The sequence below is a fragment of the Thamnophis elegans genome, chromosome 4 (genome assembly GCF_009769535.1).
Source record: "Thamnophis elegans isolate rThaEle1 chromosome 4, rThaEle1.pri, whole genome shotgun sequence".
In the NCBI taxonomy this organism is placed as follows: Eukaryota; Metazoa; Chordata; class Lepidosauria; order Squamata; family Colubridae; genus Thamnophis; species Thamnophis elegans.
In genome coordinates, this window is record NC_045544.1 from 49,742,057 (window position 1) to 49,763,229 (window position 21,173).

The following is a 21,173-nucleotide window of genomic DNA, read 5'->3' on the forward strand; positions in this document are numbered from 1 at the left end:
GTAAGCTATTTCTCTCCCCCCAAATGTTTCAGTTTGCTTTTCAAATGAATTGTGCAGCTTATGTGTTATAATTAAAGGTAGAAAAAATTCTGAAATAATTTATCTTGCTCTGATTTTTTTACATCTTAAAAACCTGGCATTTTAACAGGGCTCTGTTTAACAGGACTTTCTAAAAGCACTGTATTTATTTATTTAGAAATTTATTTGCTGCTCATCTCGCATCCAACAACTGGGTGGCTTGCAACATAAAAACATTAAAAAACATTTAAATCATCATTTATAAAATAACACAAGAGATACAATCATTAAGACAAGATGGCAAAGGAGGGAGTGGATGTATGGGGAGAGGTGGGATTAAGTTTTATTTAGTCACATCCAGTGTGAAATTTCCTCTTTAGGTTCCCAAACCATCTGGCAGAGCCAGGTGTTAAGGTTCTAAGTCAGGAGGGTGGGAGCCAATCTCGCCTCAGTGGTAAGATGTTCAGAGGGCGGGTACCACAGCATAGAAGGCTCTTCTCCTAGATCCCACCAGCCAGAATTCCTTGACTGACAGGAGCTGTAGCATAATCCCTCTGCTGGCACGTGTGAGGTGGGCTAGTCTGATTGGGACGGTTCAAGTAGCTTGCACCCAATGCAGGGCTTTAAATGTATATACAGAATACTAGATCACTTCTATCTCCTCAAAACTAAGATCTAAGTGCCAGTAGACAATTTTCTAACCTCTTTGGAAACCTCTGGAGTAGTCATAACAATTACAATAAAAGCAAATTGTTAGGAGAAAGATTAAAACTCCAATTTTAAAACAATTCCGAAACTCCCTTCCGTGGGAACATCTTTCAGTGAATTCAATATTGTTTCACAAAAGCAAGATTGTATTAAGAACTATTATTTAACACCATAAACTTCAGCAATACTTCTGTTATCTATCAAGAGTCATGGTGGTGCAGTGGTTAGAATGCAGTACAGCAGACTATTTCTACTGACTGCTGGCTACCAGCAGTTCGACAGTTCGAATCTAATGGGCTCAAGGTTCACTCTGTGTTCCATCCTTCTGAAGTGGGTAAAATGAGGACCCAGATTGTTGGGGGCAATAGGCTGCCTCTGTCAACCACTAGAGAGGGCTGTAAAGCACTGTGAAGCGGTATATAATTGCTATTGTTATTTCAATACCTCAGAATTCACTGGACAATATCAATTTACTTAACCGTTCCAGCTTTTGTGATTGCTATATGCATTTTTCCATCAACTTTGCTTTAAAAGTATTAAGAGAAGAAAAGAAGATTGGTGCCTGAATTATTTTCTATTTTAAATCTATCCTTATTTCTCCAGTTACAAAAATTCAGCAGAGCAAGATTCTGTCACTACTGTACATTATTAAGCTGTAGAGTCCAGGCCCACTGATAGGGATATTTATTGAATGGTAACAGAGGTGCAGCCACCATCATTCCTTTTTCTCCCATAGAAATCCAGGGCAATGATTCTTCATATCCTATTAGTTTCACCTGAAATTTAAAAAAAACTATTATAAATGGGAGGAAAGTAGGAAGAAAGCTTTTCAAATGAAAAATGGATTTGAAATAATTAGCTGTTTTCATGGATTACACAGAATCATGGTTTGAAGTACAATTGAAATTAAAAATACATTAATTGGGTTTCAATCCTGTAGTCTGCAATTCCCCCCCCCCGCCCGCCCCCCAGGAAATCTGTACAAATTCCCACACCATTCGAAGGGAGTTCATCACAATACATATAGCTAAATGTCTCTGTAGATTCTCAGTCATCCAGATGATGGTTATCCTAAAAGTACTTTCTTTCAAAAGGCAACTGGTTTTTCAGTTTCAGTTTCACTTTATTTGTATGCCGCCCTTTTCCCTGGGGGGACTCAGGGCGGCTCACAGTTCAAAGGGGGGGGGGGGAAGGACAAACAATTTACAACATAAAGGCACTACATCATTTAAGAACTCAACAGTCATACAATTCAAGTAGGGGTTAGAGTCTTTAACCCCAGGCCAGCCGGGACAGCCAGATTTTAAGGGCGGCGCGGAAGGTCTGGAGGGTGATGAGGGTCCGGATCTCCACGGGGAGTTCGTTCCAGAGGGTCGGAGCAGCCACCGAGAAGGCTCTCCTCCGGGTAGTTGCCAGTCTACACTGGCTGGCTGATGGAATTCGGAGGAGGCCTAATCTATGCGATCTTATCGGTCTAGTGGAGGTAATTGGAAGTAGGCGGTCTCTCTTTTCTTGCTTTGCTTGAAGATGTTTCACTTCTTATCCAAGAAGCTTCTTCAGTTCTGAATAAATGGTGGAGAATTGCAGACTACAGGATTGAGGTGACCCTGAGGGCACAGATAAACCTCCAAGTGGCTTCAATAACTTTCAGAAAGAGCTAACGACCACATGACTGCAAGGAAAATAAATCCTGCCATTCTCCACCATTCAGTCAGAACTAAAGAAGCTTCTTGGATGAGAAGCGAAACGTCTTCAAGCAAAACAAAGTCCAGTTGCCTTTTGAAAGAAAAGCACCTTTGGGGCAACTATGACAGGGCGATTGAGAATCTCTACAGACATAGAGCCACAAAAACAAACCGGGAATTTAAAAAGTATGGATCTCTCTCCATATACCATGCTCAGCCACAGTAGTAGTGGTGGTAGTCTAATGGCTATCTTGATTTGATAGTCTAAAACTGTTTTTTCATCCATCTTCCACATAGCATATTAAGTAAAAAAACAAAAAACAAACCCCATTATATAAATTTATCAGTGTTCTGCATATTTGCTTAAGTTTCATGCACAGAGATTGCTAAATTACACACCCAAATAAAGTTCTAGGATGCCCCAGTCCTTTGAACTACTTCCACTGAAATAAAATTTGTTGTGGCTACAAGAGTATCAGGCATTTTTGATTTAAGCATACTTGAAAGAAGTCATTGTATCATGTGAACTTACTATTGCTACCCTGTGCTATTCTGGTCTTTGTCTCAGTGCTATGAAACTACTTATGGTTAGGCTATTTGGTTCCTGAAACTTATTATACATTCTTATTTCCCATTTTGATTCCTGAAAGGAAATTTGAAGGTGGAGTAGGACATGGTGATAGAGATGAACAGTTGCATCAATTATCAGATGTTTCTGATTTATTGAAAGATCAGAGTTAGTTGTTGTACTTACATAGCCGTCTGACATAGCATGTTCTGTACGCTAGTGCTAACTATTTCACCAAAGTTCCATCTAGAGCCTCGGAGGTGTAGTGGTTAGAGTGCTGTACTACAGGCCACTTCTACAGGCCAATTACCTCCTCGCGACCTATCAGATCACACAGATTAGGCCTCCTCCGAGTTCCATCCGCCAGTCAGTGTCGACTGGCAACCACGTGGAGGAGAGCCTTTTCAGTAGTAGCTCCGACCCTTTGGAACGATCTCCCCGTGGAGATTTGTACCCTCACCACCCTCCAGACCTTCCGCACAGCCCTCAAGATCTGGCTATCCCGTCAGGCCTGGGGTTAAAGATTGTAATTCGTCCCCACCCGAATGATGAATGTTGTTTCTATTTTTAATTATGTACTGTTTTTATATGTCACTGTCTGTATTCCCTTCCCCATAAGTTGTAAGCCACCCTGAGTCCCCTCAGGGAAAAGGGCGGCCTATAAATAAACTTACAAATTACAAATTACAAATTCTACTGACTATCGGCTGCCTGCAATTTGGCAGTTCAAATCCCACCAGGCTCAAGGTTGACGCAGCCTTCCATCCTTCCCAGGTGGGTAAAATGAGAATCCAAATTGTTGGGGACAATAGGCTGACTCTAAAGCCACTTAGAGAGGGCTCTAAAGCACTATAAAGTGGTATATTAGTCTAAGTGCTATTGCTTAACAGTCCATCCTCACAAAACTAAGATAGACATAATAACCCCTATTCATTGGAAGAGTAAGTGGATCAATATGAAGAATCTATAGTTTGCAAGGAGGCTGCCTATGGGCATTTTCTGATGTCTTCACTATAGCCAGAATCACTTACCTTTGTTTCCCCAAGAATAGCTTTTGGTTCACCCAGCGTCAGAGTTCCGGAAGTTGGCCACTTAAGGAAAATGGCATACAAAATGTTTTCCTTTGGTTTGAATGTGTACCTGATGGGGATATTTTATTCTATTATATATGTTCAGTCTTTCAGAATAACCATCTTTCCGAGACCTCTGAGAAGTAACAGTAATAAAACTATAATAGATATTTTAACATTAAGTTGCTTGCCTGGAACTAAGTATGATACTTAGTTTTTTGGGGAAAAGGAAAATCTAGGTGCAAAAAATAGCAGACTGCCCCCCTCCCTGCTTGTTATCCCAAATGGGGACAGTTGATGTATAAAGAGAGAATAAAATAAAGATTGAGTTTTGTGATGATTATTTCCACCAACAAATAATATAATCGTCTACCAATACTTAGGTCATTAAATGTTCTAAAATTGTGTTTTTGTGAAGAAAAAAAATATTTTAAATAGCTTGCAGTTTATAGAAATGCTAATAACACCGAGACTGAAATATATGTACTAAAGTCCTAATAAGTAGCAGATTGGAGGTGATGGGAGCCAGGACATATTCTGGAACACATTATAGCAATCTAGGGTTATCTTACATCAGGAAGGAAGCACATCTTGAAATCGCATCTTGAAACAGCAGTATCAGGAAGTGATTTTTAGAGATTTAGAGATTTTAGAGATTTTATTAATATTTGTAGGCCGCCCTTTTCCCTGAGGGGACTCAGGGCGGCTCACATAAAATCAGGGAGGGGGAATACAAACATTGACATAGAGACATATAATAAAATAGCAAGCAACATACATTCATCATTCGGGAGGGGCGCCTATCCTTGTCCCCAGGCCTGACGGGCTAGCCAGTTCTTAAGGGCTGTGCGGAAGGCCTGGACGGTGGAGAGGGTACGAATCTCCACGGGGAGCTCGTTCCAAAGGGTCGGGGCTACTACTGAGAAGGCCCTCCTCCTTGTAGTTGCCAGCCGGCACTGGCTGGCCGATGGAATACGGAGGAGGCCTAATCTATGAGATCTTATTGGTCGCAGGGAGGTAATTGGCAGAAGGCGGTCTCTCAAGTATCCAGATCCACTACCATGCAGGGCTTTATGGGTGACTAATAACACCTTGAAGCGCATCCGGAGATCGACAGGTAGCCAGCGCAGCTCGCGGAGGATAGGTGTTATGTGGGTGAACCGAGGTGCACCCACGATCACTCGCGCGGCCGCGTTCTGTACTAGCTGAAGTCGCCGGATGCTCTTCAAGGGCAGCCCCATGTAGAGCACATTGCAGTATTCCAGCCTAGAGGTCACAAGGGCCCGAGTGACTGTTGTGAGAGCCTCCCGATTCAGGTAGGGTCGCAACTGGCGCACCAGGCGAACCTGGGCGAATGCCCCCCTGGTCACAGCCGTCAAGTGGTGGTCAAACGATAGCTGTGGATCCAGGAGGACTCCCAAGTTGCGAACCCTCTCTGAGGGGTATAGAATTTGACCCCCCAGCCTGAGTGATGGAATATTGATCGAATCTTTGGGAGGGAAGCACAACAGCCACTCGGTCTTTTCTGGGTTGAGCACAAGCTTGTTAACCCTCATCCAGTCCATAACGGCCTCAAGGCCTCGGTTCATCACGTCTGCCGCTTCATTGAGTTGGCACGGGGCGGACAGATACAGCTGGGTATCGTCCGCATATTGATGGTATCTGATCCCGTGCCTGCGGATGATCTCTCCCAGCGGTTTCATGTAGATGTTGAATAGTAGGGGGGATAAGACCGAGCCCTGAGGCACCCCATAAGTTAGGGGCCTAGGGGACGATCTCTGCCCCCCCACTAACACCGACTGCGACCTGTCCGAGAGGTAGGGAGAACCACCGCAACACGGTGCCTCCCACTCCCACCTCCCGCAGTCGTCGCAGAAGGATACCATGGTCGATGGTATCGAAAGCCGCTGAGAGGTCAAGGAGGACCAGGATGGAGGAATGTCCTCCATCTCTGGCTCTCCAGAGATCATCGGTCAATGCGACCAAAGCGGTTTCTGTGCTGTAACCGGGTCTGAAGCCTGACTGGAAGGGGTCGAGATAGTTTGCTTCCTCCAAGGACCGTTGGAGCTGGAAGGCCACCACCTTCTCAACAACCTTCCCAAGGAAGGGAAGGTTGGAGACTGGGCGATAGTTATTAAGAACAGCTGGATCCAGAGATGGTTTCTTTAGGAGGGGTCTCACCACCGCCGCTTTCAGTGCGGCAGGGAAGTTCCCCTCCCGAAGAGAGGCGGTAACAACCGCCTGGATCCAGCCTCGTGTCACCTCACTGCTGTTAGTAACCAGCCATGAGGGACACGGGTCCAGTACACAGGTGGAGGCACTTACAGCCCTCATGGCCTTGTCCACATCCCCGGGGGTAACATCCTGAAACTCAACCCAGAGATGTTCTACTTGATCCTCCTGTGCCTCGGCTGGAACTGCGGGGATGGAGTCCAAGTCCGACCGAAACCGAGCAATTTTGTCCGCTAAGAATTGGGCATAGTCCTCAGCTCTGCCCTGCAAGGGTTCCCCCGCTTCCCTTTTATTCAATAGGGAGCGGGTTATCCTAAACAGGGCGGCTGGGCGGGACTCAGCGGACGCAACCAAGGTGGCTATGTGAGATCTTTTCGCTGCCCTAAGTGCCCTGGTGTATTCCTTGGTGCAGGTGGTTACCATTGCTCGGCTCGATTCGGACTTATCGGACCTCCATCGGTGCTCTAGGCATCTCCTCCGGCGCTTCATCTCCCGGAGTTCCTCGGTGAACCAAGGAGGTCTCCGGGATTCGCCGCCTCGGAGGGGCCGTAGTGGCGCAATCCGGTCGAGGGCCTCCGATGCTGCCGAGTGCCAAGCAGCAACCAGAGTCTCTACCGGACTGTGGGCGAAAGTATCAGGAATAACCCCAAGCTCCGTCTGGAACCTTAACGGTTCCATAAGTCGCCTGGGGCGGAACCACCTGGTCGGTTCCTCCTCCCTACAGTGGGGGTTTGGTCTCCGGAAGTCGAGCCTCAGTAGGCAGTGGTCTGACCACGACAGGGGTATGATGTCGTTACCCCTCAGACCAAGATCACAAATCCACTGCTCCGAGAGAAATACGAGGTCGAGCATGTGCCCCGCCGAATGGGTTGGGCCCCGAATTACTTGGGTCAAGCCCATGGCTGTCATGGAAGCCATGAACTCCTGCGCCCCATCAGAGTTTTCACCGAGCGACGGCAAATTAAAGTCCCCCAGGACCATCAACCTAGGGAACTCAATTGCCAGCTCGGCTACCGACTCGAGGAGCGAGGGGAGGGCTGCTGCAACGCTGTTGGGAGGCAGGTACGTTAACAGCAGACCCACTTGACCCTTGAGGTCCAACTTTATCAGCAGAGACTCACACCCGACAATTTGGATCAGAATAAATAGTGTCCCTCCCTCATATATTTAGCCCTTATATCTACTTCTTTGAAAACATATTAGAGATCAAACAATGTGCAAGTATGCATTAGCAATTGAGGTCTGTAGCCAATAATCTACCAAGCCATATATAATCAATCCTACTGGAAACATCTAAATGTGTAAATCTCTCATTTTTACCATTAAATTTAACACTGAAACAAATAAGAAAGGCATGTTTCCTTTTAATTCAGTTAATTTTAAATGCAGCTTTTAATCTAATCATTACTGCTCTGCACATTCTTATTTCTGACAGAATTTTTAAAAACTGTTATCTGCAAGTTGATGTTTCCAGAGCACTTTCAACTAAGGAAATGTTGAGCAGCAAGTTTTTTGTATGTTCAAAGGCAAAGCAAATGTGAATAATAGGAAATTGTAATTGCTCATCTTCAGCTGAGCATCTATTATATTTTGGTTGCCTCCCTCTTCTGCAGCCATTTAAATATAAAAATTCAGGTGCAATCTTAACACAATTTAACAACATAACCCTTTGTGTAGAATTGCAATGTAAGGCCCAGGTTGCTCACAAGTAAATCTGGTTCAGTTTAAACATGTTTAAGACTGCTTAGTTACTTTAATATTGTTCCAGATAACTGATTTCATGAACTCACCAGACTCCTGGTGTTATGCTATCATGTTGGGCTCTCCAAGGTTTAGTGCTGAAAACAGCTTCACCATTCAATGCCAACCAAGTCCCCATTTGCTTCAGACGCTCTTCAAATATAATAGGAATGCGACCATCATGGGTGGGCCCAATATTCACCAAAAGATTTCCTCCACATGCTACTGTCTCTACAAGTTGCTGAAACAATTTAGGAAAATTATCAATACAAGATTCTAAAATTCAAAACATCTGTTTGAGTTTTTCCAGTGTAAATCAGTATTTCTTGATAATGCTGCCAGTGCACTGCTGTTGGTTGAAGGAAAGTACAACTATTCAAGTGGAGTTGCCAATTCTACGAATCACTACAAACTTCTTATTCATGAGCTCATCAACATCCTATTCTGTACTTTACATTGTCCTTTTGCCCTATGTGTGGCATTGGTCAGTTCTGTTCATTACCTAAGAGATCAAGTCTCTTTCATCTCCTGGTGTTTCCTTTTTCTAATTTGGCTGAAGAACAGGTCTATGTTCCAGAGCAGGGGTGTCAAACTCACGCCGTCATGGCAGCATCATGTGACGTATCACAACTTTTTTTCCTTCGCTAAACCGGGTGTGTGCGTGGCCAGTGCGTGATGCATCTGGCCCATGGGCTGCAAGTTTGACAGCCCTGTTCTAGAGGGAGACACATATAGCAGATTACTTACAGATTACAACTGCGAAGTTCCCATCCCTATATCTGTTTAAAATCCACTGAATTCATAAAAAAGTTAACTGGTAAAAACTTAATATTTTAAGCATTTGTACAGCTTCTTTCCAAGGCTGAAATTATGAAATTACAGAATAACATATTCAGGATTATGAGGAGCTTCTTCTAGTACTTCCAATTTGCTCAAAGAAATAACCTCAGGGCTTCTGATGAGAGAACTTTGTTTCTTATTGGAATTGACCTGATGAGTGAACACAAAATAAATTTCTAGTACAGTATCTTAAATCATAGAACTTTAAACAAACAGAAGTGATACAGGCTAGATCATACATTGAGCTAAGCCAATTTAAGCTTACTTGCTTTGATTTTATGAACCAAGACATTGTAATTTTTGTTCCATGATATATAGTTCAGTGCAATGTTTAAAAGATCAGGTTTTGAATGGATGTGGAATTGGCTTGCAAAAACTGACTGAATATATTCTTGCTTCTTTTTGCATTTGAGAAAACCAATCACATAATATTCTGGCTTAAATTTTGTAATGTGATATCAATAAGAGAATGGTTCAAAATTAGATTGTATAATACCTACATCCTGTATTTGTAAAGTTTCTCATACAAATGAAAGAAACAAGCCAAAACAGAAAGAATAAAATGTGGAATGAAACTGGGGAGAAAAGATGATAAGGCAGTGAAAAGATGGGAAATATCCCCCTTTAAGTACTTTTTGCAATCTCTAGGATAACACACTGTGGGGTTTAATTATTTATAAATTAGTTTATAATCAATGTTGATTCTTATTCACCATATATCCAGGATAATCTATCCTCAACCTACTCCTTCTAGTCTTCCAATGGTGAAGCCATTGCTGTAAATGATTCCATCCACCTTACTGCTAGTCATCCTGTGTCCCAACATTATAGACTTCTCCAAAGCACTAGATCTTGGATTACTCTTATCAATCCGAGGCTAGTGATTTGTGCCCCAAGTGGAAACTTTGGGTTCATTTTTTTGATGATCTATCTGTTTGTTCTCTTTGCTAACCACAGAATTTTTAAGACTTTTACAACACTGAAATTTGAAAATACCAATACTCCTTCTAGCCTACTTGTTTAAATTACAATTTTCACTTCCACTAGTATACCTTCATTTCTTACAGAGAAAAACAGTGCCTGCACTGTAGATAACTGTAGATAGAAACACGCTCTAGCATATGAATGTATTTTCCAAGGCCTTTATTGCTACTCTACCAAATGCAAATCTGTGACTTATTTCTGCTGGTCCTGGAACAGTTGATAATTGATCCTAAAAGACAGAAGCTATCCATTCTCTTCACTGTACATTCTGAGACTCGTTCTATACCTGTCATCTTTAATTTTAGTCCCATTTTTTCATTGTGCTCTTGAATTTTTATTACTATAGCTTGTAGGTCCTGTGTTTTCACCTATCAGAAAAATATCATCAGCTTGGGGCAGATTAGTGATACGTCTTCCTCCAATTGTAAAACCACATTTATTTTCTTCCAATCCAGCTATCCTTAATATCAGGGACATGCAGTCACTAGAGGCAGGGGAGGCGAGGCCTCGCCAGTCTCCTGAGGAAAAGGAAAGAATTTTAAAGAATTTTTTAAAAATAATTAAAGCCAAGATAGTTGCTACCAGACTCCAAGTCACAGTGACTTGGAGTCTATGCTTAGTGTTAACTATAGGAGGCGGCGAGAGAATTATTGGCCTCCTTTGCATAAGGAATTTTTCGCCTTTTAAAAGTTAAGCAAGGGTTAAAAAGTGAAAAATTTCATATGCAAAGGAGGCACTGATTCTCCCGCCTCCTGATCTGGGAGCAGCGAATCATGCCTTGTTACAGTTGAGCATGCTTACGTTGGGTGGGTTATTTCGGAGGGCGCGCTTCAAAGGAGAGAGGAGTGGGGGAGAAGGAGGAGGCTCGCTCTTGTCAGAAGAGACCACACGAGAGCCTTGCCGTCTCTTGCATCCCAAAGGTGGGTGGGTGTGGGAGCTTTGGTGGCCCCAATTCTTCTCGGGGGGGGGGGGGTCTCCTGGGGCTGCTGGCTAGATAGACGCCCGAGGAGCAACCCCTTCCCTCCTAGTCCCCCTCCCATCTCCACTTTACCCAGAGAAAAACATGCCAAGAATGGCACCGGGGACTGCTCTCCGGTGGCAGCTGGGCAGCCGTTCGCCCTGTGAGTGGATGGAAACGTCTGCACATTTCAGCCAGCCATAAAACGCTTAGCCGGGGGTTTCCTTCCAAGAGCCAGGCGGGAGAAGCCCTCGCTTCTTTCTTGTGGAGATGGGCACTTTGCATCATGGGAGCCACCAAGCGCCTTTGCTGCAGACCCAGGCGCTTGGTGGCTCCTGCGATGCAAAGTGCCCTGCCGCCGACGACTGCTGCCCCACTGAGCTGCTTCGCCAAAGGCTGGGAAGGAACTCCGCTGGAGCTGGCGAGTCTTTGAAGAGATGCCCAGCTGAGTGAGGACACAGAGGAGGAGGAGAAAAGGTCTCCCCCGCCATGTCCTTGCCTCCTATCGTGCCACCACCTTTGGCCGCCCCCCGACTGCAACCGAGGAAGCAACACCAGCCACCGCCGCCAGTGGCGGCTCCTCGAAAGCCGGTGGCGGTGCTGGCAACGGCCCCCTCGCTCCAGGCAGGCCTCCTCGGAAAGGGCGCGACGTGGCTTCCGAGCAATCTGCCAGCTTCTCCAGTTCCTGGCCCAGCGCCTCCTTGCAGAAGCAGCTGCCACGCGGCAAAGCGGCCCAAGGCGGCAGGAACGCCCCGCCGGGCGAAGGAGGGGCGGTGGCGGTGGCGGTGGCTGCCTTAAGCGCTGCCTTGTCTCGCAGCCGGGGCAGCTCCAGGCCGCTGGCCAGCGCTCCTGCAAGAGCCTCTGCGCAGCGCCGGGAGGCCGCATCGGGGGCGGCAGGGCACTTTGCATTGCGGGAGCCTCCAAGCGCCTTTGCTGCAGACCCAGGCACTTGGCGGCTCCCACGATGCAAAGTGCGCCGCTGAGGCCAACCGCTGCCCTGCTGGCTACAGGCCAGGGCAGTGGGCAGGCGGCGGCATCGGGGGCGGCGGGGCACTTTGCATCACGGGAAATTCATCGGCCGCCGCTGCTGCTTCCTCCACTGCCACCGCTTTTCCCTCTGCCTGCTGTCAAGCCGCTTTTTTTCTTTTTGCCTCACCAGGCATAAACCTCACCGCACGTCACTGCTTAATATGTATTCAGCATATGTTTGATTAATAAGGGGAGAAGATACAGCTTTGTCTCACTCCTTTGCTACTCTAAAGACAGTCTACCTCACTGTATTCTGTCCATACTATTGCTTTCTGACCTATGTATAGGATATGCATGAGGACAGTAAGGTGTTCTGTTAATTAGTTATTCTAACTAAATATATAATTTGTTACATTTTTGAAATAAGCTATTAATGTTTTTGGAAAAAATAAGAACTAGTAGTCCCCATACAATTACAGTTACCATTTTGACTTGACTTACCTGTATGAGATCTTCAATAGTCAGATAATCACTTAATTGTGCATTCCTTCGGTATCCCCAAGACTTTTTGTCAATTGTCATACAGTCTTCCCACTTATGGGACAAAAGATGTTTAGGGCTGTATCGATCTGCACAAGTGAAAAAACCTCCGTGTTTGCATATTGTGCCAGCTCCCCAGCGATCATTTGTTACAACTGTTTTCTGAACAGGACTGAAAAATTAAAACACATTGTTGGTATGTGGTGCCAACTCAAACCTGCAGGCACATTTCTTCACTTATATTCTTCACTGAATATAAGAAATAAACTTGAGAGGAAAGGCAGGATATAGGGAAACCTACTTTAACTGAACTAAAAGAATAGATCCATTATTCCCAAATGTCAGATCAGTTTCTGTCTGTCTGTCTATCACACAAATAATCTTCAGGTTACAAAGACGATCGGGAGTCAGAATTTCTATTGCTAAGGAATGCAGTTGTAAAGCAGAACATCATGCAACCCTGTCGCTCAGTGATAGGAATTCTGGCATTCCCGATTGCCATCATAACCTGAGGACCACACACGTCATTAAGCGGGGACCTCACGTGATTTTGATTCCCTACTGGCTCCCCCATTGACTCAGTGGGAAGCAGGCAGGAATATACGAAACTGCAGTCATGTATCCACTGGGATGTTATGACAGCCAGAATTCCAAGTACCAGTCATAAGTACTATTCATTCAGCCCCACTGTAACATTGAACAATCAAACAATTGCAACCCAGGGACTACTTGAATTTATATGCTGCCCACCTTTGTCAAATATAACTAGTATGCTGCAAATGATATAAATTATACAAACTATACAAATGACATAATAGGCATTATTTTTAGATGATGTTATCACACAAATGACCCAAATTGGTATTTCCATAATGTCATTTGCATGCTAAGTCTGTTATATTTAGGTCTGGAAAAATCAAGATTTCACCGTAATCGTTTCTTTAACAATTAGGTAAAATCTTAAAATTGTCCCTGTTCAGATTGAATGTTATTTGTTTCCTGAATATGCAAATCAGATTAATTTTTCTTCCATTCTGATTTTCAGAATTTTAAATGCCTGACGTTGTTGTTGTTGTTGTTAGTTGCAAAGTTATGTCCGACCCATCGCGACCCCATGGACCACGTTCCTCCAGGCTTCCTGTCCTCTACCAAACTCTGGAGTCCATTTAAGCTCACGCCTATTGCTTCAGTGACTCCATCCAGCCACCTTATTCTCTGTCATCCCCTTCTTCTTTTGCCCAGCATTAGCCTGTTCTCCAGTGACTCTTTCCTTCTCATTAGGTGGCCAAAGTATTTGAGTTTAGACTGCCTTCTAAAGAGCAGTCAGGGTTGGTCTCCTCTAGAACTGACCAGTTTGATTGCCTTGCAGTCCAAGGGACTTGCAGGAGTCTTCTCCAGCATCATAGTTCAAAGGCCTCAATTATTTGGCGCTCAGCCTTTCTTATGGTCCAACTTTCACAGCCATACATTGCAACTGGGAAAACAATAGCCTTGAATATATGCACTTTTGTTGGCAGGGTGATGCCTCTGCTTTTTAGTATGCTGTCTAGATTTGCCATAGCTTTATTATTGCTGATGTTATTGCTATAGCTGACATTATTGCTATAGCCTAATTCTTTCCTCCTTGCTATATGTCAGAGCAGAGCAGTGATGTCTATGGGGAAAAGGAGAGAGGGATCAAAATGTCACAAGCAGCATCACATGGTGATGCAAGTCATGTTCCTTTTCTACATGAGTTGTGTTGCTGCACACTTTCCCTAAGAGGTGGAACTTGCAAAATTACAGTACAACACAGTGGTGTGAGCCTGTGGCACCAATTTAGCAGAGATAGGAATTGGTGACCTGTCAGATGGCTTTAATTTATTGTACCTCAGCTCCTGTGGCTATGTGGGAGATGCTGAGCAGTGTGGTGATACCACTAGTCTTGGCCCTTCTCTTTCTTGAAGCAAAAGTAACATTCAAAGGGACATAATAATGAAGGGAAACTTAATCCCATACATGAAGTTTTCAGACTGAAAATACTCTAAGTAAGTACATTTATCCATAATCATATGTACGATTCATGTTAACAAAGGGCACAGAAGAACACAGGCAATTTAGTATTCTGAAATTCTCTTCTAAGTAATATACTCCCATTCTGACACATTTCCAGAAAACATAAATTTCTCAAAACAATTATGAATTCTTGGGTTAGAATTTTTAGAAATCCTTCTTTTAAAATCCATTGCTTCTCCATCAATTCTGAAGAAGTGACAATTCTCTTGATTGTCTGATACCTGGCTTTTGGGAGGCCCACTTGTAAGCATATTGCAAATGTTTTAAACAGAAAATAATTAAATATAAAATCAGAGATAAAACAGTAAATATAAACATAACACAGTGGAACTGCAAATCTTTACAAATAGAAAGAACAATGTTTGTTCAAGGCAGAAAACCAGAATGCTGGAGTTGCAACCTTATGATGTATATACGCAATAGTTCCCAGCAGGCTCTGGATTAAATTTCTGACTTTAAGCAGGGTGGAGGAAAGGAGGGAGTTATGGATAAAACTGTTGATTCACCCTGTATCTGAATTTCTTTAGATGCTACAAATTCAGAAAATAAAATGCCAAACAAATAATGAAAAAAGCATCATAAAACTAAGATAAGCTGCTGCAAGAACAGTAATAAAAATGCAATAGTAATAAAATGCAACACATAAAACTAGAATAAAACAATCAACAAAATAAATGGTACGAAGTCCTCAAAGAGATTTTAATGGCTGGGAAGATAACGCTTCAACTGGTGCCAAAAAGTAGTGTTAAACCCCAGGGAAGCTGTTCTAACCCATTACCAACAGTATAAACTATGCAGGTAACTCAGAGATTAAATTATGTGGCAACTCTGTGAAGAGAGGGGCAGACTTTCTCCAAAGCTGGCTGTGATTCGACGGTCACAAGAAATATTCCTAAGTGATGTGTGCAATGTTTATTTTTTTTCCTTTCCATCAAGATACTGTTTTAGATCATAGAATCCAATTAAATTATTTTAGAAACAATGCACTAATCCTAGTACTATTTAAAAATAAGGGAGCAACGTGACCCAGGATTTCAGCTTAAAGCAATCAATATTACAACATTATGATTAGGGCACAATTTCCTTCTAAATATCGAGGTGAAATGCACTATTTCAATATGAAAATAACACATACCTCTCATTATAAAGCCATGCTAGGAAGGCAGTGCTGTTCCAGTAAGTATCTGGAGCATTCCCATCGCCATCTGACCACAGAATCTCTGGCTGATATCGCTTCACAATCTCATAAAGCTCTGGGAGAGTTTTGACATTTGGAAACTGTTGTTTCTTGAATTTGCTAGCAGCATCATCAAGGAAGAGAGGGTTGAACCATTCAAACAATGAATGATACAGCCCGAAACGTAAGCTTGTCTGTTTTCTAATGGATGTAGCTAACTCTTCCACAAGGTCCCGTTTTGGTCCCACATCCACACTGTTCCAAGCCCAGGAATATTTCGACCCCCACAGAGTAAAACCTGGTCCAAGAAATAAAATGGTTAGGAATGAACTATTTTGGATGTGTACAGTGTACGTTCTAGAAACCTTTGTTTCACACTTTTTTTGCCATTATTATCTCCTGATATGAGACTAATGAGACTGCATTGTATAAAGCATCTTCAACAAGATCAAAATTTAAATACTGATACTCATTATCACTAGATACAGGATCACTTGTCCTATATTATTTTGACCCTTTCTGCAGTATCATAGGAGAAAGTGTAAGATGTAAGTGATTTATATTTAATACATCATACTAAGCACACAATCACTGTTCCCTCTAAGCTGCGCGGCCGCACGGCCGCACACGTGGCAACAAAACACCGCGCAGCAGTTTCCAACTGCCGCGCAGTGGTTTTTGTGAGACGCCTTCCACCATAATAGGAGAGGAGAGGCAGCCTGGAGACAGCAATCAGTTCTAGATCCACAAGGCAGAAAGTAAGTAGCTCAGAAAAGGGGTGTGGGGGTTGGGAGAAGGCATGGGACGGGCTCCCAGCAGCAGCTACTCAGATTTGCCAGAGAGGGAGGGAGGGAGGGGGAGAGAGAGAGAGAGAGAGAGAGTATCCCTCCTTCCTTCAGCCCAACACTCTCGCTGGCATCCCGGCCAGATGAGAGGGACTGCAGAGGGTCTCCTCGAGTCTAGGGCAGCGAGTCATTCAATGGGAAAGTTGCCTCTTGGAAGGAATGACCCGGATTGGCTCCCGCTTCATCTCTCCTGCTTAGTCTCTCCTGCCTCTTTGCTTCTTCGTTCGGTCTTTGGGCGGCAGATCGAAAGCAGAAGCTTTCTCTCTCTTTCTCTGTCTCTTTCTGTCTCTCTTCCCTCTTTTTTCTTCCTCTCTTCCTCTCTCCTACTCTTTTATCACTTTTTCTCTACTGCCCAACCTCTTCCCATACTTATCTTTGACTGATCATGTTTGCAATAATTTACCTTCTTTTCTAAATAGGCACAGTTCCCTTACCGGATCCCTCGCTCACTCAAACACACACACGCACACACACACTCATGCACAAAACCATTTTTCTCCATTCCAATTCAGATCCTATAAATCAATTGCTCTGTGAAACATCTGTGAAAAAAATTCAGGTGCTCAGACATGAAAATGTGCCGCTCAAACACTATACTTTTCCGCACACACTGAAAAAAAATTAGCGGGAACATTGCACACAATATGTTTATTCCGGGCCCATCATGACATATAACTCCATCCTTTACAGATTATTACACAAACCAAACCATTTTGCCTTTTTCTGTAGAAGGATGTAAAGATATTGAACTGGAATCCTTTTTGGTTGGGTTACAGAAATGGCTTGCCCTTGCTTTCGTCCATGATTTTTTTTTTTTACTTTTGAGATTTTCCAGTAATTCTGTATCCAAATGTCAACCAGAGCCAATTCAACTTAGCTTCTAAGATATGGCTACTGCTACCTTCTGCCTGATTTCTTTCATTGCATCCTGCTCCTCCTCTCATCATCGTCATCATCCTGGCTTAGCATTATAACATTACTTTCAGTCATCTTTTTATTTAGAATATAATGAAGATATCTTACCCAAGCCTTTCATCTGGTAAAATAACTAAACCGAGCCAATTGAGATCCAAAAGAACTATGGTCACTTTACCTTCATGATGTTTTGAAGTCAAGACAACGTATTTGGCACCTGAAGCACTCAGAATAATTGCCCACTGGTTGGCATCAAAGAACTCAGCTGTAAACATAGGGCCGAAATCTTCGTAAGTGAATCCAGGAGGGTAGTTTTTCTTCATAAAAGTTACATAAGGTTCCTTCTTTTCTGCTTGCCAATACCACCTGCAAAGGAACAACATCCCATGTATCTGCATACAATGACAGGAGGACTAACAGATAGACTGAAGCAAATTCTTACGCGTATCTTAAACGTACTACTATGAGCAGGTTTTGTGCACGCGCAAAACCAATATTGAAAAATATTTTTTCTGATAATCTCAAGATGCATCCTCTAAATCAGTGGTTCTCAACCTGTGGGTCGGGACCCCTTTGGGAGTCAAATGACCCTTTCACAGGGGTCACCTAAGACCATCGGAAAACACATATTTTCACATATAGACACCAATTTTATGGTTGGGGGTCACCACAACATGAGGAAGTGTATTAAAGGGTCGCGGCACTGGAAAGGTTTAGAACCACTGCTCTAAATGAATTAAATTCAAAGACTGATAGACCACAGAATTCTGGAAATGTAGCTTTAGATGATACATATAAAAATCTAAAGTTTTGAGTTAAGCAGAGTATAATTTGGTTCAATTTGCTAAACTTTCCCAAGAACAATGAAGAAAGATGCTGGGAAACATGGAAAGAAATAAGATGACTAGTAACAAATAGGATGGACTCAGTTATAGTGGCGATAACTTTGGAAGACGTGAAACACCATGTTAAGGATAGATTATGATGGGGAAAAAATATCTATGTGGTTGCTAGGAGACAATACTGAGTTGATGGCACATAATCAATCTATCAATGCCTGAGGGGAAAACCAGGTCTTTGCAACCTTCCAGAAGGTCAATAGGATCAGGCTATCCACTCTTAGAGGGAAGCTGTTTCGTAAGTCTTCCAACAAAGGCCTGTCTCCTGGATCCTATTGTTGAAACCATTGGATGGTTCTATGCCATGCAGGATTTTAAAGGTGGTAACTAGCATCTTCAAATGCATTTGGAAATTTACAAGAGGCCGGGGCATCGTGTACAAAAATGGTGTCATATGGATAAATATCAATGCATTGCAAACTGTGCATTGCTACTGCATTCTGGATCAGAATATTGTTCATTACCCATGTAGAGCCAATCTGCTATGACCGTAATTCCACTAGGAAATAAAGTACAGAAGAAATGGACATGACTGCTGATATAAACTATGTGTATTTGAGAGCAAAGTGACAGGACAATTAACAGCAGGGTTTATTATAAAAAGTTCCCTTTGGACAGGAAAATCCTTCCAGGCAAGCAGAGCCTGGTTTGATAATGGTTTCAACTTCCTGGCTTGATGACTTCCAGTTCTGTCTTTAACCCACTTCCAGGGTTCACACTGAGTTATTCACATCTTAAAACAGGGGTCCCAGAACTTGGCAACTTTAATACTTGTGGACTTCAACTCCCAGAATTCTGGGAGTTGAAGTCCACAAGTCATAAAGTTGCCAAGTTTGAAGATCTCATCTTAAAATTAATCCATAAACTACACTTCAAAATCAATTTTGTTGTTTATCCTTGTGAATACAAGCAGCAAAATTATGTCAAAGGCAAACATTTCCCTAACATGAACGCATAAACAAAATTAAAAATGGAAATAAAAGCAGAAGTTGCATAAGAGAAGTAAGCATAAACAAAATTAAAAATGGAAATAAAAGCAGGTTGCATAAGAGAAGTAAGAATGACAGAGTTCTCCAAAGACCCAAGAATAATGAAATCGGCTGAGAGTGTTAGCTAGAAAAAGGAAACGATGGAGGGAAAAATCCTACTATTCAAGATTTTCATTTTCAAAGGGGATAGGCAATATAACGCCTATGGGTGCCTTTCCCTGAATCTTCAAACTGTTCTGCAAACACCCATGATTTCCAAACCTCCAGACAAGACAGTCTGTAGAGTGCTTCGGGTCAGGATTAGAAGGGGGCAAGCACTTGGGTGTGAGCCGAATTCTCACATTACCCCATGGGGAGGGTGAGGGAAGAACTGCAACGAGATTCAGAGCAACTCATGCCCGCTTCGTTTATGCCCCTCTTCACAGCAGAGAAGAATCCTATAGCACACAACGCTATTTGCAAGATAAACGAGGCGGGTAATAAAACAGGGAAGACAGGTCAGAAGAAACGCAGGGCAGACCTGGCATAGGGGAACCTCACCAAAACCACTCGCTGCCGAAACTTGGCACGGAAAAAATACCCCAGTGGATGAAAATCCCAAACTTGGCTTCATCGAACCAGGGCGGAAGGGGCCGGGAATCCAGAGACTCCCAGGTGGGGTCGTAGCGACCGCCCCGGACCCAGGAGGGCAGCAGGAGGAAGATGAGCAGCGGGGCTAACAGCAGCAAGAAGCGAGGAGACTCCCGCCGGAGATGGGATGAACCGCCCGGCTCAGCCATGGGAACCCAGATTGAACTCCCAACGTTTCCCACTTCGCTTCTCTGCCCCCCCCACGAATCACATGATGCCGAGTCACATGACCGCCGGACCTGCTGCTTCCGCCCGCGAAGCTTTGAGTTCTGCTTTTCCGCGAAACGGGGTTGTCTCGGGTAGTTGTGCAACCACACAGGGGTTGGGTTACAGTGTTTTGTGAGAGGGTGGTTTGTCTAAGGCTGCAGGCTCGTTAAGGCGCCGTCTTCGACATTTATTAACAAGTTCATCCCACCTTTTAGATGTGGGAGGGAAAGAAAGATGACATCTTACCAGAATGATAAGTTGGAAGGGACCTTGGTGATCTTCTAGTCCAACCCGCTGCTCAAGCAGGAAACCCTATACCGTTTCAGACAAATGGTTGTCCAATCCCTTCTTTAAAAATTTCCAATGTTGGAGCATTCACAACTTCTGGAGGCAAGTTGTTCCACGGATTAATTGTTCTAACTGTTCAGGAAATGTCTCCTTAGTTCAAGGTTGCTTCTCTCCTTGATTAGTTTCCATCCATTACTTCTTGTCCTGCCTTCAGGGGCTTTGGAGAATAGCTTGAGAATGTAACACTACTGTGGTAGTGCTCACTACTTTTGTGCCTTTGAGCTAGTGTTGATTGAATCAGAATAGAGCTGGAAGGGACCTTGGATTCTTCTAATCCAGCTCCTTGCTCAAGCAGGAGATCCTACCTAACATCAAACTGCAACAACAATCTATATTAAGATTTAAAATACAATACAATACAATAGCAGAGTTGGAAGGGACCTTGGAGGTCTTCTAGTTCAACCTCCTACCTAGGCAGGAAACCCTACACCATTTCAAACAAATGGCTATCCAACATCATCTTAAAGACTTCCAGTGTTGAGACACTCACAACTTCTGGAGGCAAGCTGTTCCACTGATTACTTGTTCTAACTGTCAGGAAATTTCTCCTCAGTTCTAAGCTTCTCTCCTTGATTAGTTTCCACCCATTGCTTCTTGTTCTGCCCTCAGGTGCTTTGGAGAATAGTTTGACTCCCTCTTCTTTGTAGCAACCCCTGAGATATTGGAAGACTGCTATCATATCTCCCCTAGTCCTTCTTTTCATTAAACTAGACATACCCAGTTTCTGCAACTGTTCTTCATATGTTTTAGTCTCCAGTCCCCTAATCATCTTTGTTGCTCTTCTCTGCACTCTTTC

The 21,173-nt window shown here is 43.5% G+C and overlaps 1 protein-coding gene across 1 annotated transcript; it reads right to left on the reverse strand.

The window, feature by feature from the left end:
• Positions 1-1,334: 1,334 nt before the first annotated feature.
• On the reverse strand, positions 1,335-20,027 carry FUCA2 (alpha-L-fucosidase 2). Its single transcript, XM_032216368.1, has 7 exons — positions 19,733-20,027; positions 17,483-17,670; positions 15,503-15,842; positions 12,274-12,484; positions 8,072-8,262; positions 4,011-4,119; positions 1,335-1,502 (listed from the first exon to the last, which is right to left on the reverse strand). The coding sequence occupies exons 1-7, from the start codon at positions 19,969-19,971 to the stop codon at positions 1,362-1,364; spliced, it is 1,419 nt and encodes a 472-aa protein (XP_032072259.1). The 5' UTR covers positions 19,972-20,027; the 3' UTR covers positions 1,335-1,361.
• Between the last annotated feature and the right edge of the window lie 1,146 nt (positions 20,028-21,173).

Bases quoted from the DNA above. Each gene is read 5' to 3' on its own strand.
- FUCA2 (XM_032216368.1), bottom strand. From the start codon at position 19,971: ATGGCTGAGCCGGGCGGTTCATCCCATCTCCGGCGGGAGTCTCCTCGC. The intron at 17,671-19,732 runs GTGAGGTTCCCC...GTTCCTTTGCAG, and splicing joins TTCGGCAGCGAGTGGTTTTG to GTGGTATTGGCAAGCAGAAA. The intron at 1,503-4,010 runs GTAAGTGATTCT...TTTAAATTTCAG, and splicing joins CTATTCTTGGGGAAACAAAG to GTGAAACTAATAGGATATGA.